At 41.7% G+C, this 24,768-nt stretch overlaps 1 protein-coding gene across 3 annotated transcripts; it reads right to left on the bottom strand.

The window, feature by feature from the left end:
• Nucleotides 1-476: 476 nt before the first annotated feature.
• On the bottom strand, nt 477-20,573 carry LCA5 (lebercilin LCA5). Of its 3 annotated transcripts, none has more exons than XM_081187353.1 (9): nt 19,940-20,573; nt 15,244-15,364; nt 12,694-13,076; nt 11,183-11,712; nt 9,620-9,757; nt 8,263-8,359; nt 7,138-7,286; nt 5,591-5,723; nt 477-4,166 (listed from the first exon to the last, which is right to left on the bottom strand). In XM_081187353.1, exons 3-9 carry the CDS (start codon nt 12,887-12,889, stop codon nt 3,364-3,366), a joined length of 2,046 nt encoding a protein of 681 aa, XP_081043479.1. In that variant the 5' UTR covers nt 12,890-13,076; nt 15,244-15,364; nt 19,940-20,573; the 3' UTR covers nt 477-3,363. The 3 variants fall into 3 exon arrangements, with proteins under 3 accessions (XP_081043479.1, XP_081043481.1, XP_081043480.1); XM_081187355.1 differs by lacking the exon at nt 19,940-20,573 and adding an exon at nt 19,341-19,458; XM_081187354.1 differs by lacking the exon at nt 15,244-15,364.
• Between the last annotated feature and the right edge of the window lie 4,195 nt (nt 20,574-24,768).

A 24,768-nucleotide genomic window follows, 5' to 3' on the forward strand; every position in this document is an offset into this window, starting at 1 on the left:
TTGACTTTTGAGAGATATGCTATGTTGGCATTTTATGCATGTGCAGCAGCACAATTCTTTTCATACCTCTGCAACCAACTGGTATCCCATGTGTGGTGAAAGGAATCTTTACATGCTTTTTCAGTGAAAAATGGTTTCATTAGCAAAATTAAAAGATGTCAGAGACAGAAATGTACAGGAGGGCATCAGTGTTGGAAGTAGAATGTTGGTGTTTCATACTGTTTCAGCCTGATCACATAGGACTGTTATTATGTAAAGTCTTAATGTAACCCACCCCAAACTTTGAATAAGGTGGGAAAGGTATGGAGAGGTCTAAACACTTTTTTCTTTTTCTTTTTTTTTTTGGAAACAGATATGATCTACACAAACCCATCACAGAAATATTTTAATATAAATCATTCTGTTAAAAAAAACACCCAAGCATTGTTCCAAGGTAGAACTTTTGACACAAAATATAAAGTTATAAAAACAAATTAAACATCACATAATAAATAGATATTAAAAATCAGTACAGATGGTAATATTTTTATAGCATTAGCTCTAAAACAATTCTTTTAAAATACATACTATTTTCTTCTGAATCATAAAAATGCTTTGTTTTATATTACAAGAAAAAAACATTATCGCCCTTTAGTGTTGCATTAGAAATGCAAAGGTTTTCAGTGCTAAGAAGCTCCCTCTCCAGGCTACAGGCCACACGTCAGCTGCTGGGACCCTGAAGCTGCTGCACAAGGGGGTGCCAACAGGTGACAAGTGGAAGACCACAGCGAAACACTTGTCAAAAGTTCCCACCAGCTCTCACAGGCGGATCACAAACAAATGTCAAGATGGAGGTCATTACAATGTCTGCTGAGATTCTGACTGGAAACTTGGTCAAGCTCCATCTATATCACAGAGCACAATACTAAAATCAAACCTCCACAATAGCTATTTGCGCTGCCCCCCAAATCCACTGTGGTCTTTCCTACAAGGTTTCAAAAAGCCTGGCAACTAAACTAGTAGCTGAGGAGATTGGCAAAAACTGAAGGGTACTTTGGAGCTGTACAGATCCACGACTTGCGTCAAGCCAAGAAGGCATCTCTAAAAAATCCAGGTTAGCCAGCCAAAACGAAAATGGCAACTGGTAGCTACATAGCGTAATGAACCAAATGGACAGTTACTGTTTCTCATTGTGGAATTGTTTCCTAATTCGATTCTGTAGCAAATGATAGTGTGTTTTTCTTCTTTGCCTTGCCTTTAACCTCATTCTAGAACACCAGTATTCCTTTCGTCTGTCTGTGAGCACTTACTCAATATCTCTTGCCCCAACAAAGTCACTGACAGCTTGAGTTATCTGTTTAGATGGATGCATGCAAGGGGAGCGGGGCCACAGAGGCACCAAGTTTTAGTCCCTGTCCCTCTCTCCTACTCAACAATTGCCATCAGAGGCTGAAGCATCCTCCTTATCATTGCTAGGAGACTCAACTGCAAGTGCTCATAAGGCCTCTGACAGGCCTAAAGAGGTCAAAAGCTTTAGGGTGGCAGAGTTCTACATGCACACCAAAGTGAACAGGCTATTTTTCATCTCTCAACAGCTTTTTGCACTTTATGTGGATCTGACCCAACTCAACTATGTTCCCTAGATTGGGACAATTGTCTATAGCCAAAATAAAAGCAGCCCCAAAAGGTGAAGTTGGTGCTTTGCTTCAGCTGGACAATAGTGCAAGTCCAACAGATGTATTTAAGTTGAGATCTGGACTGCTGCTAACCAATTCTTTTGCTGATGTTTTTAGATTGCTTCCTATTCAAAATGTTCCATATAAGTAGTACAAACTGAGCATTTTACACAACCAAAGAATTGCAATTAAAACTAAGTGACACAGCCAAATGTACATTTTTACCAGCCATAGCACTAGATCTTCCTAAGTCTCATATAAACATTCCCAGTTACGTCTTGAAAGTGAACAAAAACTAAGTATTAAAACAAATCCAATTTATTTGATCAAATATCATAGTATTTTCCATTATGGCATTGCAGGCTAACCGCCTGCTGATGGAAAGGAATCTGTTAGAAAGAGGACAGAAGCAATTTTCAGCAGTCACCTGTACCCCTTTCAGTGCCGCCCTGAAGTCTGCTCCAGGGGGGTTGGAGGATGGACTGGAACAGATTTAGGAGGAGAGCTGGGTATTGCAGAAGAGAAGTGGACTGCAAATAATTGCCTTCCTTCCAGTTCCATTGACTAATTCTCTTCCATCCTCCGACAGCCACCACCGGATAGCACATCAGGCAATATTTAATAAATCCACTAAGAACAACTGCACAAGGTTGTGTCGGACAAGTCCACTTCGTTAAGTGGACTGTGCTCATGGCTGCAATCTGCAGCCCATTTACAACAGAGAAGGTTTGTTAATGGGATTGGTGTGATATGCGGGAGTGTGGCTGATGACAAATTAAGCAAGTGCTAGGTTAACCTAAAATGTGGCAACGCTTTTTCACTTCACCATTAAACCATTTTCTCATAGCATTCCAACAGAAGGTGAGAAATTACGAAATTATCTAGAGTCCCATCAAGTCCTACATTCTATTTGACTGAACGACAAAATCAGATTCCCTTCTATTATAAGAAAAATAGACTCGGTATTGCTTTTCTCAATATTTAGGCTTATTATGCAAGATCAGATGAACGAGCTGATGGGTTGAAAAGTCATCATAATATGCCGTCTCCTTTGAACTGTTCTCATTTCTTAGTTCAACAAAATGTTTGCATTTAACCTCTGCTGTATTGAAACTATACTACTTGGGAGACTTCCCATAGCAGACACTCCCTTCCCTGATGGTACAGAGGGAGGATTAAAATTGCCCTCAAAACTGGTTAAAGTCATTTGTAGCCCTAGAGAAACAATTTAAAGAAGAGTAGCGATGGAAATTACTTTATTACTGGGGGGGGGGGAGGAATTTCAGCTATTTCTTTTTGTGGCCACATGCAAAATGTTTCGCTAATGATGTCACGCAGAAGCACCCTGACTCACTGTGCCACCAAGCTGTGTACATTTAAAAGTGAAGGATGGAAAAGATCTAGAGAAGACGGAGAGATTATTATGAAGGTGGGCGGGCAGAGAAGACTGAATAGACTGGGTAGGACTGTGCTAAGAAACCCGACAGATTGGTATACCTCTATCAGTCACCACTTTCAATTGCTTAGGGCACCCTAGATAAAAAAAGCTGCGTTCTTGATGACACATCAGGCTACATATCCCAATTTCCCCCACGTATATATTTTCAGTCACTTCATATTTATAACGATATCTGAAAAGTTTTAAAAACTATAAATAGCGCATTAAATACATGTACTCTTTACACATATGGACTTTCGCAGACTATAATCATTGTAACAGTACTTCTTCAATCTCATCTTCCAAGTGATCAAAAGCCTTCACTGCTGGTCTGCTTGCTGTGTGCTGCAGTCGGTGCCTTTTGGGATTGAAGTTTTTCCCTTCACTGAAGAAAAGATCGCCGTCGTCTTTTACATTGACCGTAGAGCCTTTATCCTGGAAACCATTGTTTGGGCCGCTGTCTTGTCGGAAAGTACCCAAATCATTTTTCTTAGGTGGAGTGATGGTGCTGGCACCGCTTCCAAACAGCTGCTCCATTAAGTTGGCCTTTTTATCTCTCTTCGTGTGGAGACCCAAGTCTTCTTTAGTGGGTTCATCAAGGAAATCGCTTTTTTGATTAGCCCAACTTGGCCTCCCTGATACTTTCCCAAAAGAAGGTACATAGCACCCAAATGTCAAATTGCTGCTTGGGCTTGTGGTCTCTATATTTTGCTGTTTCTGGATTTCTCCTTTCGTAACCGTATTGTGCTGGCCATATTCCAGAAAACCATTGAATAATTTCTCAGTTGCTTCTGAGCTCTGGTACGGCCTCTTACTTTTTTCCAAGGAATATGGTATAGTTACAGTCTCCGAAGTGTGCTCCTGTGAAGTAACTTTTATATTGATCTGCGTTTCCTTGTCAATTTCATACATCTTAGAAAGCAGAATTGCCTTCCGTCTTTCCTCTTCGCTTTCATTATTTTGCATCCCATTTCCCAAACTATATATCTCTGTCTCCATTTTTGCTTTTTCTTCTTTTTCCGGCAGAAGACTATTTTCCCTCTTTTTTCTCTCAGATTCTTCCTTTTCCCATTCTGTGGGTTAAAGCATCAACAACATTGACTTAGAATGATATATTATTATGTTAGTCACCTTTGTGAATGGCTTACAATGAAACACATTCTTGGTTTATATATAACCCAAGGCGTACTTGCTTATTTTACAGAATTCCATTCCCCTTTGAGTTCAAACAATTATATAAAGCTCAGTTTTGATTGATGTTGTCACCATCAAGCTTTTGCAAATGATCTACAACTATCGCTACAACTCAGGGATGAGGAGCCTGTGGCCCTGCAGAAATTGTTGGACTCCAACTCCCAATATCTCTGACCATTGTCAATGCTGGCTGGGGCTGATGAGAGTTCAAAGTCCAAATGCAAAATAACTCAATTTATTCTGAAGTCCGGACCAGGTGAAATACTATTCCCACTTGAAAACTTTACATCATATAAAGCTCACCATTCCCGCCCCCCTGAGCTCTACTTTTTTACTGGAGTTTTGGTCGATTTTTGAGAATTGTGCAGTGAGGTTGGAACCCCATGTTTAGTTAAACATGCTTGAGCCCATGTGTCATGACACAGCAGGTATGGGGAACATACGTGGGCTTCGCCATGCCTGGTAGCCTTCCACAACCAATAATTGCACTTGGTTCTGCACACATTTCTCAGGTTTGACTTCAGTGGCATTGTGCACGCATAAACTGAAAACTGGAGCAAAATTGTTCCACAAATGCAGTGACCTAGACTGTGTTGGTACTGAAACAACTCACCTGTCACTGTTGATAAAAACATCCCTCCACAATGCACAAAAAACACAAGTTTCCTGTATTGAAGCTTAACACTACCCTTTCTAAAGGGAAATATAATTCCAAAGGACAATTCTTGTATGAAATGAAAAAACAAAATGTTAATGGCATGTTTATTTACCTTTCTGCACTCCTTTAAATAAATGCAGAAGATGAGAACTCAGTATAATCTGAGAAGCAACAGGGCTAAAAAAATGTGTGATCAGAATGACTTCTGCTGGTAAAATAGGGCTCCCTCCTCCTTGTATGTACTCTGTGTTGTCCACAAATCTACCTCAAAGAATAGATCAGAACAGATTTGGAAGGTATGCAGGGGGCGGGGGGAGGAAAAACAAGCCCCACTGCATGGTGTATGTTGTTCCGCCCTCAAAGAGGACTATTTTGAACACAGCCCATAATCTTTTCACAAGCAGCACAGCCAATAAATACTAAGAATCACACGTTTTATTTTCTTCATGAAAAATAAAATTTCCTATGCTTACTAGCATGAAGTGTTTCACATATGAATTAATATCCTGCCTACTAAAAGTGCAATCCTGCACATGTTTACTCAGAGTAAGCAGTAAGTCTTATTCAGTCCACAGAGCCTTACTTCCAAGTGAAAAGTGGATAGGATGGCAGTCTCCGGTTGCAAATTTAAGTGCATTTTCTTACCATCTCTTAGTTTCTTGGCTCTCTCTTCCAATGCCTGCAGTTCTTGATCACTTTTCAGTCTTTCCTCTCTTTCTCTGCTCTGCTCTTCCTTGAAGCGTTCTGTTTGTTCTTTCCAGTCTTTAATTGACTGTTCCTGAAGGAAGTTTTAAATATAGAATTGAAGGGGGGGAATATAACATCACATTCTTCCTGTTGTTCCATCTGTGTAGGCGTGCCTGATCAAACAGTACCCCCTCCCTTGTGTGCCCTTGCAAAACCAATTTTTAGGGCACGGAAGCAAGGGAGGAGAGGGGAGAAGCCCCATTGAGCAAGCGAAAGTCCTTGTGCAGGGCTTCCGTAGACAGGTCTGGTTAGGTGAATGCTGCCTGAAGGATTATTTTTTTTAAAAGATATTTGGAAAAGGATATGCTATAGCCAGTCGATACAATGGCACTATATTAATTTCCACTAATGGAAACTTTGGCATCATATCATAGCTGCACAGAGCCTGATCCTCAAAACAAATAAAAGACATCACAAGGGGAAACAGTTAAGAAACAGACTGTTCAACTTTCCCCCAAACCTACTGTTTCTTCAGGGCAAATCCTCCACTCACTTACCACTGGACGTGCTCACAACACTAATTTATATATTTATATACCACTGTAGCATCAAAATATACAGCAGTGGTTTTTTAAAAACATAAAACAGCTCCAGCTCATTGCTCCTGGAGTCAGTTTTGAAAGGAGAATTCAAACACTGACATGGTACACTTAAGAGCCTATGGAAAAAAAGAGATGGGACAGTCTCTCTTTCCTTTTCTGTTCTCTAATACGCAGTGTGCTCTGTCCATCCCCTTTTGCTTCCCCACCCATGTTCTCCTCCATCCCACAGTACAACATCCTGAAGGCAGTGATAACATTTTCAGTATCTGGATCACACATGAAAATGTTTTTGTTGGGGTGGGGGGTTGGGGGGGCAAAAACCTGTGAACTCCAGGGCATTTCTTCAGCAACAAGGCAGAGGATTATATCTAATCCAAACATTCAATTATTATTATTCTCCCCCATCAGTGTAAGGGTGCTGAATGCACAACCCACAGGCTGGATGAGCTCCCTCACTGCACAAGGCTTTTAAAGTGGTCAGCCAGCTCCAATCTTCCTTCTTCAGCTCAGTGCTGGGCAGAGAGCAGAGGTTTAAACATCTTCTCTGAGCCCAGTGATGGGATGGAGATGAGTGTGGTATGTGCATGAGAGAGAGGCCTCTGTGCCTACGTGTGTGTGAGGGAAAATGTATGCTCTGAGCTGTATGCGTGGGGCATGTCTATGAGAGGGCACAGCTCCTTTTGGCCATGCCCACCACTAGCAGGTGACCCCTGGAGACTGGACCAATCCTGAATTTGTCCTTTACACTGTTTGGGAGTCCTCTCATTAACAAACTCATACTTTCAGTCTGTGTTACCTTCACCCCAGGTACAAAGGATAACAAGGCTCATTTTCAACCACCCTTTAGGAACTTATCCTTATTGCACTGGGAACAGTGATTTGCAGAATGCGGGCTAAACTCACCATTCTGAGATGTGCATCATCTTCCTTTTCCTCTGGTATTCCATCAGAAATAAAGTCTGGTGGTTGAGGAAATTCTACTGGAGAAGAGCATCCAGTAGTCTGGACTCCTTTTGTTATCTGTACTTCTCGTTTAGTATTCTTATTAGAAGCTGTAAATAAATGAATGCTCAATTCACATCACTTTTAAAATAGATTAATTTTAAACAGTCTAACATGAAGGCCAGTGTTTCCTTAGTCATCTGAAGCTCCTAAACATATACAGTCAAACCTTGGAAGTAGAACGGAATCCGTTCCAGAAGTCCGTTCGACTTCCAAAACATTTGGAAACCAAAGCGTGGCTTCTGATTGGCTGCAGGAAGCTCCGGAAGCCAATCGGAAGCCACAGAAGCCCTGTCGGACATCTGGGTTCCAAAGAACATTCACAAGCCGGAACACTCATTTCCAGGTTTGCGGCGTTTGGGAGCCAAAACATCCAAGTTCCAGGGCGTTTGGGATCCAAGGTACGACTGTACTAACCTGATAGTCAGGCGTCTGTCTGTGGAATAAGGGGATAAATTTTCAAATATACCCCCCTCTCCCAAAAATCTGCTGTAGAGTGTTGGGGGACCCTCCAGGGCAGATTTCAGGGCAGATGAAGGGTTTTCCAGGGAGAAGGAGGAATCACCAAAAGTTGGTTCTCTCACTGTTCCACAGATGGAAGCCTTAGCGGAGCAACACCACTGGATACAACTCAAAGCCCACATATTAGAAAATGTATAATGAAATTGGAGCTATGAAAAGGAAAAGTTACATATCTTTGTAGGGTAGTTTTCATTCCCTATCAAAACCAATGTATTCAAAACTCAAACCTCTTGATGTGTCAGCCCATCTGATTCATTACCACTCTAGACTTCATTCTTCTTTTAATTATATTCTTGCCATACAATGACATTCATTGAATTTTTAATTGTGCCACTTCAGGATAAATATCATTTTGATTAAAAAAACACCTAAACATTGGAAGGATAAATTGTGGGGTCAAAATTCCAGAAATACTGGAGGCATTGATCATTATTGTCTTATATGACCCCTGAAACTCAGCTTGGCCATTAGATTTGCTTATAAAACTTTCCAGAAAGCGTTTACCTTTTTTCCTTGGTGCAGAATCAACATCTTTTTTGGGTGAAACTTTTAACATCCGATTAGCATATATATTTTTTGCATCCAGTTCTCTTTCTTTTTCCTAATAAAAAAATGTGAATTGTCAAATCAGAAACACTTTTTCACTTTTCCTTTCACTTTTTCACTTTTCACTTTCCTTGTTTTACAGAATTTCTAGATACGATCTTCAAAAAAGTTATGTACTAAAAATATTTGCTTTTCAGCCTCTATAACAATTATTTTGCAAGTCTTGCTTTACAATGTGCTTTACCTCCTGACATACAATGAAGAAGCAACTGGAGGTGTAAAATGAGCAAATTTGCCTATAAAAGACAATACAACAACAACAACAATTTGTACCCTACCCAACAGTTTGGGTTGCCCTAGCCACTCTGGGTGGCTTCCAACATATATAAAAGCGTAACAAAACATTAAACATTAAAACGTCCCCATACAGGGCTGCCTTCAGATGTCTTCTAAAGGTAGTATAGCTACTTGTCTCCATGACATCTGATGGGAGAGCATTCAGTATTATTATTATTATTATTATTATTATTATTATTATTATTATTTTATTTTATTTTATTTTACATAATTTTATTTATGTAGCACTAGCCAAAGTATTATTGTTGATGCAACTCCTGATCCAAGCCATGTTGAAACGACAACATTCATCTTGCAATATGTCTGCTTCAATGAAGAAACATACAACTATGAAAGACAAGAATGGTTTTAGGAATACACTCACTGCAGCCCCCTAACAGGAGTTGCCACTGCAAACTTATTCACTCAACACTTGAGAAACACTCAGTCCTGTTCATGAATGCTGCAGTCACAGTTATGACAATGGAAGTCACATGAGCAGGGTGCATAATGACACACAAACACTTCTGTGGAATGCTCTGGCCAGGTTTTCTCCATGTGCTTGGGTAGAATGCATGCTGCTGAGCGATGCCCCAAAGCAGTGATCTTTTTTTTTTAGCACAGCACAGCACAGCAACTTTATAATCTGTTTAGCTGTAGTCCCCAGTCTGTGTCCGACACCCACTGGAGTGCCCAGGCAGATTCTCTACAACCAACTGCAGCTCATTTAGACTGCCATTACTGTGGAGTCCTTGAAAAAACTAACTTCGCCTGTACAGGCATATTCTGTGCTGTGGGGTGTTTTGGAATATATATATCACATCATTCAAATGCATAACCATACCATCCATTTGGTTAAAGCTCAAAATGCTACCATGGTGCAGTCCTGATGCAACTCCTGGGCCACCAGTGTGTCTACCTAGGTCCTGAAAAATCATGTGCTAAGGCTGTTCTATTCAAGAAAAGTTGCAGTTTTTACCTTTAATTTTTGACCTAGCCGTTGGACTTCCTCTTGGAGAACTTTATTTTCTTCCTGGGCATCACATAATTTCTTTTTCTCAGAATGCAACTGTCTTTGGAAACTACTATTACTGAGGTCAAGGTTCTTCTCCAAGTCCTGCAATTGAATATATCAGAAATATCAATTTCTCCAAATGTCTGTTAATTTTCCAAACTTGGACAACATGAAATAATTATTTAACGAGAGAGGGGTGACACTGTGACAGGTTCTTGGTTGTCAACCCTTGGGGACAGAACCTTCCTCAACACCAATGTTCAAGGAATCTTGCCCATTTATTTTACAAATTGGTATGTTATTTCATTTTACTTATACAGTATTTTATTTATCTTGACATTTTCATTCTGTTTTCCTATGAGAAAAGTCAAACTCAAGGCAGCTTATGCATAAAAATATAGAACAAAAGGGAAAAAACTGACAATGAAATGAAACAAACTATCAACAGTAATTTAATCATCATCATAAACAGCTTCATAAAAAGCAGCAGCAGGAAACCAACATGTCTTCAAAGACTTTGTTCATCCCTTTAATTAAGCTTTTGTAAAATTATACTTTGTTTAAATCTTTAATTCAACAATTAAGGTCAGATTCAAAGGTGCCACTCTGTTCATCGAAGGGGCACTTTCATGAATGGAAGGGACCTTTGATTCAGTAGAGGCATCTACAGAGGGAAGGTGGGGAGGCAATTTTAGCCAGCTGCCCATCCTTCATGGTGTTCCAGAGGACTCCAAACCCAGAGAAAGTTTTTTTGGGGGGGCGGGGGGGGACACAAGGATGGGGGAGATGGACAACTGGCAAAAGAAATATGCCTCTCTGTCTTCCAGTAGCAAGCAATGGGTGAGTCACATCATGAGAGGAACTCTGCTCACAGGATCTTAGGATCCAACCCAACTGGAATATTATTCCCAGGTAAGTACATATAGGAATGCAGTTGTTGAGATTTCAAGAAGTTGTGAATAACAACAGCATTAATGATTGGTGGAGCATAATTATTGGTGAAATTAGCATTTACTATATTTACCGTATATACTCGTGTATAAGCCGACATTTTCAGCACATTTTTTATGCTGAAAAAGTCCCCCTCGGCTTATACTCGAGTGAGGGTCCCACCCGAGCGCATTTCCGAGAGTGGCAAAGGTGGAGGAGGAGGAACAAGCAGCCCAAAAGCAGCCCTTTCGGGCTGCTTGTTCTTCCTCTGCTGCCGCCGCCACCAGCTTCTGCCTCTCAGCAGCACCCTAGGTAGGCAGGGGGACAGGAGGGTGGGCAGGGAGAGGTTTGTGGTGTGCTGAACCAGCTTATACTCGAGTCAATAAGTTTCCCCAATTTTTGTGGTAAAACTAGGCTTATATTCGGGTCGGCTTATACTCGAGTATATACGGTATTTTTACATTGCATCCCCCCCCCCCCCGCTATACCTTTTGCCAACAACAGCTTGGCTATTTCTATATATGCAATCCTATAGAATGAGAAATTTATTAAGAATGATAAAAAGTAGTTTGAGTGTCGTCGTCCCCCGTCCCCTACCTTAATTCTCTTCTCAGTGTCATCTAGCCTGTTTTCTGCTAAAGCCAGCTTCTTAGCCAGCTCATCGCGTTCCGGGAGGTGCCTGTCTTCAGCAAGCCTTCTCAATTTTTGCAAATTGCTTTTGGCCTTGTACAGCTCCTCCTCCGAAGCCCGGAGTTTCCGCTCCGTCGTTTGTTCTCTTTCTTGAGATCGTCTCAGGCGCTCCCTCAGTATCCTCATCTCGTCACTGTGCCGTGCCAGGAGCTGAGAGATTTCGTTTTCGGTGTCCTCAAACTTATGCAGGGCTTTCTCGTGCCTGTACTGAAGCCGCTTGAGCGCCCTGTTCTCTTTCTGAAGCTCATCGAGCTTGACGTGCAGTTCTGTCAGCTCATTACGGAGCTCGTTGATTTTCAGCAACCTGGCAGATAGAACTCTTTTTGTAACTAGGCTAATATCTTTGGCAGGAGACTCCCTGTTGAGGCTCTGGGAGCGAAACCCCCAGCGGATTCCTCGTTTGCTGGGCGCATATTTAGAGGCAATTTGCTTAGTGCCTGCAACGAAAGAAGATGTTGGTGTTACAATGAAAATCAGCAACCCACCGCTATACTTCTAAGACACACAAGAGCTCTCCTTGCAGGCTTGTTATAGGCATGTCCCTTAGAAATAGGTCACAAAAGTTCTGTACCACTTCTAAGACATTAAACACATAATTTCAGCTCTATTTCCAGAGAAAAGGAAATAATTCCTCACTGTATAGCAAAACTGGTTTAGCAAACTTTCAATCATTTACTTCTGGAGATCTATTCTAAAGGTGTTTTAATCCCAGCAAATCACAGCAAGAGTTGGTTATATCCTACTGTTGTGCCTCTACTGATGGAAGATGAAGGAGGCAGTTTTCAGAGATTTGTCCAGTCCGCCCCCCTGGCACTTACTCTCCAAATCTTCTCCAAAGTCCTCCAACTTTCTGGAGAAGATATTGGGCGAGCGGGGTTGGGTTGCAGGGGAGAAGGGAATTGCCAAAAATGGCCTCCCTCTTGGTTCTCTCATCAGATAACTTCCAACAGCAGAGAAGCACCAAATGGATTCTACACAGCCATAAACTGAGGCTGGCTGCTCAAGACAGCACAACAACTGAGCAAGTCAGACCAAAAACTGTGTAGTGGAAAGGAAGGAGAACAGTGCCAGAACAGCTCTGCGAAGCAAGTGGGTCAGTCTTTTGAGCAAATGCCTCAGCAAGATGAGGGAAGAATTAGGTTTCAATTGCTCATTTAGAACTTGTGAAACTACAGGATCCCCCCCCCCGACAGAAAACTCTTTTCTTTTTCATTCTTATTAAAAATAAAAACAACTTTGTATAAATCCATAATATGAAAAATATAAGACTATAAGTAATAGAGCACTGTTTGACCTACAGTCATACATACAACTTCTATGCTTACACAAGAAGGAAAGGGTCAGCAGAACTTATTTTACTTTTGCATATGTTTAGGATTGCAGTTTAGCTTAGAAATCGTGTTTTACCTACCACTTACCTTGGTAATGTGCGAGGCTTTTCAAAGTCTGCGATTTGTTGCTTTTTTCTCCAGCGTTTGTAGACTGAGTGCTTATCGTTGGCGAGTGGTCAGAGCTGTGAGATGACTCGTCGTCAGAATAGTAAGAGTTACTGCTTTTATCACTGTCTGATTTTCTGTTGGGTCCAGAATCGAGACTCCTTCCTCTCTCCCCCATTCTAAATAAAAATAATGTTCAAGACCTTTCCTCAAGGAATATTCATCTCGCCAGAGGACAGCTCACAGAGTCACAGTGGAAGTGCTGGCTGGCTGCTTGCCAATTCATCATTACCCTACATTCAGAAGAAGGGTTGCCGGCTCTCCCTTTGGCAGTCAGTAGTTTTGTTCAGAATCTATGTTTGTTTCTGAATTCAGAGAGGGGAATGAAAGTCATTTAGCATTCCATTTTGTAACTTTTTGAATTTATTTATTTATTTAAATTAAATACTGCCCTTCATCATAAGCTCTCAGGGTGGTTCACAAGATTAAAATACAAGGTAAGAGCATAAATACATAGTTAAAACAAAAACAACAAAACAACAACCTACCTGCCACAAACACATATTTATAACGGATAAAATAATTTGAAAAAAGTAGCTAACTATTTCTGCATCTAACGCTGACATTAGTGTTTGTGTGTATCAGAGAACTGCAGTTTTGACTTGTTCTTTAAAAGCTGCTGTCAAATATGTACACTTTTGACATTCTTGGTAACAGTAACATGGCAGAGGAGACAAAAATAAAAATAAAAAGTGTTTGAAGTAGCACATTACATCACTTGAAAACAAAATAATTTAAAAGGTATGGTATCTGGATTGTTTAAATAAACAAGGAAACAAACAAGGAAACAGAGCAGAAGAACCCATCTGTTCATCAACCATTAATTTATAAAAATTGAAAGTATTTTGATTTCAGAATAATCAAACATTTTCAAGCTCTACATAAGCTACTATTTAAGATTGTGGTAATCAGATATTTTAATATTTTGAATACTTTCCCTACCATTATAATAGCAAACCTAGCAACAACAACAAAAGGTGAATCTAGACCAGGGGTGGGGCCTTTCTATACGTTGCTGGACTACAATTCCCATTTACCCCCAGTCCAGCAACAGCAGGAGGGCCACAGGTTCCCCAAACCTGGTTGAAATCAAGCATTTGTTTCCTACAATTGCCAGTGATATGTAGAGAGATCACAAGCCAGGCCTGCAGGTGATGGTTTTGCCCTGTATGTTCTCAGTATATGGCACCTTGGAATAGGGAGGCTTCATTTAGCTATTGCGGCTAAAAGCTGTCACCTGATATCTCCTAAACTTGTCTAATACGTTTAAAAAGCTCCCTAAGATCATGAAAAGCACCAGGAGCCTGGGTTTGGGCATCGTAAGGCTTGTGGGATGCTGCTCCCAGGGCAACATGGTGAGGAAGAGGAGGAGCAAAGTGGGAACTTTGGTGCAGTGTGCATCAGCATTCTGTTCCTTCACGTTAGGCCATAGTTAAACATTAACTATAGTTTAATGTAGGGACACGGGTGGTGCTGTGGGTTAAACCACAGAGCCTAGGACTTGCGATCAGAAGGTCGCCAGTTCGAATCCCCGCGACGGGGTGAGCTCCCGTCGCTCGGTCCCTGCTCCTGCCAACCTAGCAGTTCGAAAGCACGTCAAAGTGCAAGTAGATAAATAGGTACCGCTCCGGAAGGTAAATGGCGTTTCCGTACGCTGCTCTGGTTCGCCAGAAGTGGCTTAGTCATGCTGGCCACATGACCTGGAAGCTGTACACCGGCTCCCTCGGCCAATAAAGCGAGATGAGTGCCGCAACCCCAGAGTCGGTCACGACTGGACCTAATGGTCAGGGGTCCCTTTACCTTTACCTTTATAGTTTCATGTGCCATGTGGACCAGAAGGTTATGCGAAATAATTATTTCCCAGGGTAGGCTCAGGTGTTAAACTCTGAAGAAATGGAGCAGGGGTTTGATTTATTATAAGCAGCTTCCTATGTCCATGCATTATTTTTTTAAAAAATGTATCCTGCTTTTCACCATGTAGGTCTTATAACAACAAAAGAACACAAAATCTAAAAACAAATTAACCCTCCCAAATTCAAAATCTTCTATTTGATCCACCTACTTGATTCAACCCTAAATTCTAGTGGGGCCTGTAGAATGCCCTCCCATCAGATGTCAAGGAGGTAAGAACCTATACTGTACAGCCTTTAGAAGACATCTGAAGGCAGCCCTGTATAGGGAAGCTTTTTAATGTTTAATGTTTCATTATGTTTTTGCATATGCTGGAAGCCACCCAGAGTGCCTGGGGCAACCCAATCAGATGGGTGGGGTACAATGATGATGATGATGATGATGATGATGATGATAAAAAATGTCTCTATATTGTTCAAGATCTTATTTAAAAACTTTGTCATTTGAACAAAATGATTCAGAGGTTTGTAGGAAAGGAACTCCAGCCTATTAATGATTTTAGTAACCATTCTATAAAATTTCACTGAGTCTTCTAATGAAATCGACCTCAAAATACTTTACAGCAGTCTGAACCTACAACTTTATGAATCCTTTTCTCTTCATAACTTTATTCCTTTGGATAGAAGTAGGATCTCCCACGTGGCTCCTGGGTCACTCACCCTCAAGGGCCTATTTCCATTCCCTAGGGCAAGAGGATTCAAAGTTCCTATTGTTATGAACTCCTTAACTAGTGTTCTATTCATTTTCATGGAAGTGAACCATCTCATGCTACATATGACCCTAGCCTGTAACTGCAGGAGTCACCTTTCTAGCCTCCCACACATTCTGGCTATGATCCAGAAACCATTTAATCACTAAAATCCCACTGAAGTCCTTGGAACTACTCCAGAATATGTAGTTTGATTAGTCCAACCTCTGTGCCTTTTCAGTGGAATTTTGATAAGAAACACTTATTAGGGAAAACAAAGTGGTAGAAACTAGAATGTCCTTCTCAGTGAGTATATTATGCAGAAAAGAATAGGCAGAGATTTTAGTTTTAATACGTTATTGGTGTTTTCATTGAAAAGAAGCATTCTTTTTCAATATGAGAAACACCTTTTAATTTAATTAGGTGAATATCCACACTCCTGTATATAAATACAGTATGCCTTGTTCAGTTGATATGGTAAGATTATAATGAATTAAACTGAATTTTCTAATGCAGTTTGAAAGACTACAGAAATAGTCAATGAGTATCTCCAAGCAAATTTAAAAGTACTCTTCTTAGTTCAAACACATTGATTAGTATTTTCCCCAAAATGAACATACTCAAAGGATGGAAAATGATTAAAATAATAAGAAACACTAAATGCAGCATCAATGAAACAAAAATAAATAACTAAAATGTCACCTGTGACTGGAGAAGCCTTTGGAAACAAAGATATAGATGAGAATATTATGATAGCTAATGAAAGGTTTTTAATAGTACTAGGACAATCCTCCATTTCCCCATTCTCTTTATTACTTAAGCTTGTGATTTATTTTAATTTGGGGGTGGGGTTTACAAATGCAATCTTTAGCTTGAAAATTATGCTGGCAGCAAAATCTGTGTAATTGAAAGACTAAATCAAGATGCAATAGGTAGAAAAGAAAGTGATCAATATTGGGGGGCATTCAATATATGCATATTTTCCTACTGAACTATTTGATCAGACATATTATTCTACTTTGGCTACCCTGATGACTGTATATGTATATGTATTTGTACATGTATACATACAAACACACCATATATGGCCAATGTGGAAATTAAACTGAACCGAGCATTAAATGTTAAAAAGAAAATCACCAGCTGTCAGAATATTACAGCTGACAGAAAATGCTATGATGAAAATACGTATTTCCACTGCTGTGCTCCCACATAATTTTGCTATTTTCGCTACATTTTTTCAAAGGGAAACATACAGAAAAATATAACATCAAGGAAATTAGTCTCAAGAGAAGTTATTAACAAAGTAGTCCGAGTGACATTTTGTCAAAGTATCCTTTTAGTCCTAAGGCTTAAGAACAAGCACTGCAGAACAAACAGGAGCAGAGAATCCAAACCCAACAGCAACACATAACAAAACAAACACTGCTGTTACACAACTGTGGCGTTACAGGCAGATTTACCAGTGTAAATGGTCAAATCAGTAAAAGGGTCTTTGAGGGTCCTTGCCAACTCAATACAATTGTGGATGTTATAAATTAGGAACAGTTTTCTTTTCCGTTTTGAAATCCAGAATATTATCTGCCAAGTTTTGCCCAGCTTGGTACCCCTGCCAACTTGTAAGCAATTTCATCCTCCTAAAGAAGTACTGTTCATTTTAGAGGCTAATGAATTGCTTTGAAATCTGAGTTACTTCAGCAAGTATGAGGACTTTTATAATTAAGAAACTTCCTGGTCCATTGCCTTTAACTATCACGGAACACTTTCATTTAATTATGAAGTCATTTTAATTTCAGCACACGCAAGTTAAATCCTCAAGGTTATCTGCATTTCCTTGGCAATTTCGATAACATAGTTCAAAATTTCAGTCATTTACAGACTTACTTGCAAATAATATGCATGTACTGAAATTAAGTCTATAGAAGTAACAACAGTACAATATAGTTAATAAAAGCCACGAAGGGCTATTTTTGGCCTTATTAAACTAATATCTCCATTTTCCTCATAGGTTTCATTTTCTAATGCATGTTCACAGGTACAGAGAACATGAGGCACTCCAAGTCTCTTTCTTAAGGAAGTTGCAGTACAGGATGTCAATGATGAACAAAGCTGACTCGTAGCTTTACTCTGCTTACTTGAAAGTAATTCCCACTACATTCAATTGAGCTTATTTCTTAACAATATGCTTAGGATCACAGCCTCAGCCTGCAATTCTGACCCATCAAAAATCAACGCCTCCTCCCCAGTTGAGGATATCGGATGTAACACTGTAATTCTCAGACTGTTACTCCAATGCAAACTCCATTTATTTCAGTGGGGCTTCAACTTGGCTTAACAGTATGAGGACTGGACGGATGGCACAGCAAGGGATTACAAAGAATTCTTGCAGTGAAGTGCAGAATTATTTCATCACATCTAATGGTCACTAATGGCAGCGAGAGCATATGAGTGATAGTGACCAAAGCACAAACACCTCACATACAAAAATAATGGAAGAAACCTCACTGGTGAATGCAAGCTGGGAACAAGACTGTGTTTTCCTGGAATAATTTGGGTGGGGAGCCAGCACCCCTCCAGATGCTGCCCGACTCCAACTTCCATGAGCCCCAGCCAACACAGAGGGACAATAGGAACTGTAGTCCAGTGACATCTGGAGGGCCAAAGACGAGATAGGATCTGTCCTTTTTATTATTGTTGTTGGGTGAACATGCTTGAAAATGTTTTTTGTTTCATTTTATGTTTATTCTATGTATCTATTTTTTAATGTTTGACAAGTATTTTAGTATTCTGCAACATATGTATACATACCGGCCAGTATCTGACAGTATTTGACAGAAGAAGATACATTGCTTTATGGTAAATAAACAAGGGATTCATGGCATCATGGTCAACAATATAAACAATCCACAGTTGGGAATCTAGTTACATGCTTCAACAAGAAAGTTCTGAAATAGCAGTATCTAAATGCACAATTCCTTACATCAATACCAGTGAATCTAATCCATGTTTACTTGGAATTATGTGCCACTGTGTTCAGTTGGCCTTCCTCCTTAGCATATGTGCTTAGGATTGCAGCGTAGGTGCCATAAATGTCTGCCTATGAATGGTTAGCACATCTGCTCTCTGTTATTTTCTGAATATAAAAAATAGTACAAGTAACCAGACCTCAAATAACTGTGCTGGCAAAAATGTACAGCTTCTATGTATTCTGGAGTACTGAACTGGGAGTACCTAATTGACCTGTCCACAAAGTGAGAAAAGAGTTACGAAGACAGGCAGGTTTTAAGTTTACCACAACTACTAGTTTTGGGATGGTGGGGGTGGGGTGGGCAGGGGTAGAGAGGTTTTACGTTCAGAGATTAAATGAAAACAGCCAAGCATCTTAGGCGATCTTAAAAACTAACAGTCTTCAGCTGAAAATCTTAAATGCACTTACAAGGGAGTAGTGCCTATTGAACACAGTGGGAATTACTTCTGAATAAACATGCATAGGACTGCGTTATTGTGGTGGAAATTTTCATAAACTAGAAATAGGCTTTTCTGAATACTGCCCAAGCATTAAGTGTTAGATGCTCAGTTGGCTTGTGCAGAAATACACACATAGAGATAAAAGAGTTGCAAACGTGGAGAACAGGAGGCCATGAAACACAAGAGATTCAACCCCCAGCCCTAATATATGCAAGATCAGAAATAAACGGTGCAATTCTATGCATGTCTACTCATGAAGGAAGTCCTGCTTCATTAAATGAAAATACTATCCACAGATCTCCAAGTTCCCAAAGGGGATGGAGGTGTTGGTTTGTGGCAGCAAACAAAGAATAAACAAAGAGGCACCCTAAGGACCAGCAAACTTTACTATGGAAATAAGGACTGGCACCCACTTCACCAGATGCGCTTCCAAATATTTGTCTTCATCCCACATCTGATGAAGCAGGCTAGGGTCTGTGAAAACACATATACTACAACAAACCTGTTAAGTTCCGGCGGCAGGGGTGCGTTGTCCTGAGGCTTGTTGGTTCTACACTTTGTATTTGTATTTTTTTTACCAGGACCTCAAGCTTTACCAACCAGATATCAACGACCTGCAGCTTGGAATTCAAAGAGCAGGGTGCCTCCGAGCACGTTAGGAGTCATGGGGTGCGTTTTCAGCACCAGAATTTACACTGGAGTTAAGAATTATGGCTTGCTTTTTAGCTTTTCTTCATTTTTGCAGCCTAATCCATACAGTATATATACACACTCTGTGTGTGTGTGTGTGTGCGCGCGTAATTGAATCAGAAACCTTTGCTTTCATCTACTGCAAAAAGATTTATTTCGTGCCCACTCGCACTAAGGTGCTTTAAGCCTTTGGGAAACAGTTGGCAAAAGAGGAAAGGAGGGAAGGAGGTGGGTGTTTTATAGGAATTTTTTGCGTTGATGCTTTTTTGTTGTTGTTGCACTGCTGCCTTTTGACAACACTCAGAGTTAGGAGGAGGAGGAGGAGGAGGAGGAGAAGGGGGGTACTAATATATCCGAAGAACAACAGGCGCAGACAGCCCCCTCCCGCCCCTCGGCCCGCCCCGGCTTTACCTGCCTCCTCGACCCCCTTGCACGAGCCAGACGGTTGCCGAGGCTCAGCTTAAAGGGGCCGCGCCGCCGCCACCATCTCGCGCGTCCCGGGATATTTACAGCAGGTTCCAAGGTAACGGGGGATGAGGCGAGAAGGAAAGGGGCGGGGACCAGAGGAGGAGGGGGAGGACCCGGAGCCCGATTATTTCCCTTCCCCCGATTGGCCGCCTTCCTTGCCAAAACCCTCGCTCGAAACCCCAATCGCCGCGTGCGATTGGGCCGGAAGGGGCGGGCCGAAGATGAAGGCTCTAGGGAACCTTCCATTGGACCGAAGCTTGGGGCAGGTGAAGGTGCTGATTGGCTGCTGGGCCGCTTGAGGCGGAAGTTCTCCGAAGCCGACGGGAAGAAGAGCAGCGGGGGTCGCGGAGCGTCCCATCCCAGCAGCTGGTTCCTGCGGTGCCGTAATAAGGCCGCAGTTCTGACCCCCCCTTACTTGGAAGTCAGCCCCGTGAAACTCAGTAGGGCTTGCTTCTGTGTAGACACGGGCCACGTTCACGCTATATGTTTAAAGCGCCGTGGTACCGCTGTAAGGAGCTATGGCTTCCCCCAGAGAATTATGGGAGCAGTTCCTCTCCATAGGGAATTCTGGGAACTGTAGTTCTGATGAGAACGGGGTGTCTCATATAAACAACTCTGCACCCTTGGTAAACTACAGCTTCCAGAAGTCTTTTTTTTTGGGGGGGGGGAGCTATGACTGTGGTGCCATAGTCAGTACTTTTTCCCTTAAAAAAATGTTCGGGGTACTCTAATTTTGACTCAAGAAAATCACAATTTGATAGTTCAAATAAATACAGCGAAAGGACAAAGATTCACAAAATGTTTAGGGGTATTTGTGTCCCAGCATCCCCCCAGAAAAAAGCACTGGTCATAGTGCTTTAAATATATTATGTGAATGTGGCCATGATTAGGAGTGAGCTGTAAATCTGGTATTATTTCTCAAGTGCCTCACAGAGCAATTCAGTTCTGTCATTTGTGGTTTTGAATTGAGATCATGAGTGTTTGTTTGCACTTTGTGTGTAAACTAGGTTGCCAATGCCACAGTGTTTGAATTGCCACCAACACTGTCTTGGTCATTGTAGCTATTCCCTTTCAGGAAGTTGTCGCTTTTGTATTTCATTTTCTTCTGATCTCCAAAACACCCCCTGGAAATACATATCCAGTTGTGTCCTTGGTGTCTGGCATGTGTTTGTACATAACTTGAAAAAATCAAATTTTCCTAACTAAGCTTTGTACGTTTTTAGGTACAGCAGTATTAAGTGCTGAGAGAAAATCTCTCGTACCAAAGTATTATCACTAGATGTGATAATGTATTGTCACTCACACTGGAGGACAGATGGAATCTACATATGTGAAATAAATAACATATATTGTCTAAGGAGATAAACTAAATGAATACTCCAAACAGGCATATTATATTAATGTAAAAACTACATTTGCCATAATCATAATGTAACAGATTTTAAAAATGCTACCTTTAAAGGGAGATGGGAAAAGTTTCTCTCAATATTTTATTCTGTTGCTCTCAAATATTATCTACACATAATAAATTCCTGCACTCTGCTAGGAGGGTAAAAAGCAGTAGCTTGCAAAAGTCTAAAAACAGACAGGTCATGAGGCCGCTTTCTTAACAGACAGGTCATGAGGCTGCTTTCTGCCTAAACCAGCTACTTGAAACTGCTGATGCTAGCTACAGGTCAGAAGGTCGCTTCCTGCCTAGCCAGAAACTGCTGTTAACCGAAAAACCACAAGCAAGATGTTTCCTGCTCTACTTCTGCTTTTAAGTAATGCAAGATAAGAAGAGATACGAAGGAAATGCTTTGCTAGCAAAAGAAGACACGTGCACAAGGAGGTGGGAGGGAGTGCTTGGCTTAGCAGAAAGACAGAAATGTCTAGCAAGCAATAAAATGTGTTTAGCAAGCAAGGTCTGCGGGTATAAGAAAGTCTGCTGAAATGTCTTGCTCTACAGCCAGTACATTTTTAGGAACTATCCAACAGGCTGTCTCTGAGTACAGACCTTAACTCTGTGCACAGAATTTCAATAAAACTCTTTTCTCCAAAGAAGAAACTTTCCTGGAATTTTTTATTCTCTTCTCGGCCCTGGGGACGCGGGTAAGCAATTCTCTGGCAAAGTAAAAGGCATAAGCCTACAGCTTGGTGCGTTGGCCGGGAATTGCCCCACCCCAGGAGCCCCGGGGAGGGCCAGGCTCAACCAAGGTGAACAGCTCCGATCGGCGTTCGCATTTCCGGTGCACACCCTGCCAGTTTGTAGGGGGAGATTGCCACACCGTCCTGGAGCAGAGACATCTAGTTGAGGGAGAATAAGAGGACAGAACGGCGCCGAGGGGACAGGTCCGCAGCGAAAAAGGTAAGCCCGAAGGAAAGGGCTAGGGGCCCGAGGGAAAGGGCCAGCAGAGGTCTGATCAGCCTCACCTGGTAGTTGGCAATAGGGTGCCCGGCAGTAAGAATGCCACCAGGAAAGGAATTGGTAAAGGTTTGGGAAAGGGAATGGGGCAGAGGGAATTAAGTGTTTTGTTGATATGTTGTGTATCAGATACTCCAGTGGATGAATTGTTGAATGGGGCCAAGGCTTAGTGTCCCCTTGGCCGAGCGATTGTAGGGTTGTGCATTTTCTGACAAACTGTAGCATGTGGAGTGTGAGAGAATTTTGAAAACCCAGTTAGGAGCGGTTGTATCTGAAAAAATAGGGTCTGGAGCAAGCCAATGTATTCCTCTGGAATGCTTTTTAAATAACTGGAAAACAGCCACGAAGAGTGATGATTTGGGGATTCAAATTGAAAAACAGAGACTCAAAACTTTATGTGAGGTGGACTTGCCAACCCAGGGAACTGCGTGGCTTTGATTTGCAATTAATCAACCCCCTGTGGTAAATCAACCCCCTGTGGCAAAATATATTAAATGTCCACCCAGACCAGATCCCCTATATCTTTACATGGAAGACCAATGTAAAAAAAGAATCTACCATGGCTAAAGTCTTGCTGTGACAGCAACACACAGAACAGGATTTGTACAGTGAAGCCTCTGGTGTTAGAAGACCCAGAAGATGAGGAGAGGGAGTGATTAAGCCACCACCTTACACTCCACCAACAGCCCCCCCCTCCAACAACCCCCCCCCAGGCCAAAATCAAGAAGCACAGGGAAGTGCTGGTGTAGGGGGAGGAGGACCTGCGAAGGAGGATAGTGAGACGGAAGAAGAGGAAGAATTTAGGAAGACACTAGATGATATGAATCAAGGAAAGAAAATGTGGACAGAAAGACAGAGAAAGAGACTAAAGGAGTTTGCAAAGCCATTTGAGGGAGGAGTTGGATGTAAGCCCCTTGTTAGTCAGCAGAATGCTGCACCCCTGAAAAGAGGAAGAGATGGCAACGTAAGTGGGGACAGGCGGCGAAGAGAGTTATGTCTCACAGACAGTATGAGAAAGCCAGGAAGGATCAGGCAGCTGGAGAAATGCCCCTTCAGAGGGTTTATGATCCACCAGCCCCTGTCCCAGCTGGACAAGCGGAGGCACGGTCCAGCATATACCCTTTTCAAGTGCAGATGTTTGTAATTGAAGAAATCAGAACCCCTCTTTTGAGGAGAATCCAGCAAAGATTGTAAAATTGTTTGAAGGGATTTTTTTAAACCTATAATCCCACTTATGATGATGAACAATATCCCCTGGACTCACTACTAATTACAGAAGCATTGCTTGGCCCCTGCATGAGTCAACTAGGGGAATAGAGAAGGATCCTTTTATATGGGACAGGGAACAGCAGCAGGCTTTTCAGGATCTCAAAGTGACATTACAACAAGCCTCAGTGCTTGGCATCCAAACCCCGAGAAGCCTTTTACCCTGTTCACAGATGAAGACCAGGGGGGTAGCCAAGGGAGCCTCATGCCAGAAACTGAAAAATTGGCAGCAACCCGTCGAATACTTGTCAGAGAAGCTAACCCCAACAGAACAGAGGTTGCCCCCCCCCCGTATGAGAGTGATTGTGGCAGTGGCCACCCTACTCACAAAGGCAGATAAATTCACGTTTGGACAGGACACCAGCTGTGTAACTCCAAGAGGAAGTGCCAGATGCTGTTATTACATTCACGCCTGAAGTTTCGGGTTGCCACAGCCCTTAGCCTAGCTACCTTATTACAGGTAGGAGAAGGTGAACAAGGGAGCTGCCCACTCAGTCTTACCTGTGCCTGTAACAAAACCCACAAACCAAGTGGTTAATATAATTGGAGCTACAGGTAAATCACAAAAGGCCCCGTTTTTGCAGTCTGTTACCTGCTGCCTAGACAATTTTTTGTATATACCAGAATGTCCCATTCCTTTATTGGGCCGAGACTTGTTAACAAAATTACAAGCCCAGATTTCCTTCCAACCAATGGGGGAAGTAATGATGACAACTGTACCAGCAGGAGAGTTTTCTTTAGAAATACCCCTGAGAGACCATTGGTGCTTGATGATGGTAAAAGAAGAGGAGGGAATCCTCCCTGTTAGCCTGCTTCATGATGTTGACCCTGGACTATGGGCGGAAGATAAAAACCAATACCCCATCCCACGACAGGCAGCTGAAAGAGTGTGGGTGCATTTGAAGCGATTGCTTCAACATGGAATTTTGAAACAATGCCAATCACAGTGAAACACCCCACTGTTGCCAGTGAAGAAGGAAGATGGTGGGTACTGCATATAGGCCCCAAAAGTTCTGGAAAATAGGAAAGGAAGAACAGGACTTTGAAAAACCATTGACCCAAGAAACAGGGTCTAATTGGGTGTTCATGTTGCCCTTGGCTT

This window comes from Podarcis bocagei (genome assembly GCF_964188305.1).
Source record: "Podarcis bocagei genome assembly, chromosome: 3".
Classification (NCBI taxonomy): Eukaryota; Metazoa; Chordata; class Lepidosauria; order Squamata; family Lacertidae; genus Podarcis; species Podarcis bocagei.

What these genes read in the sequence shown, in the direction of transcription:
- LCA5 (XM_081187354.1), bottom strand. Translation starts at nt 12,889, where the DNA reads ATGGGGGAGAGAGGAAGGAGTCTCGATTCTGGACCCAACAGAAAATCA. An exon ending in GGCTAGGTCAAAAATTAAAG is followed by an intron (nt 8,360 to 9,619) that starts GTAAAAACTGCA and finishes TTTTTTTATTAG; the next exon opens with GAAAAAGAAAGAGAACTGGA. An exon ending in ATGATGCACATCTCAGAATG is followed by an intron (nt 5,724 to 7,137) that starts GTGAGTTTAGCC and finishes AACTTCCTTCAG; the next exon opens with GAACAGTCAATTAAAGACTG.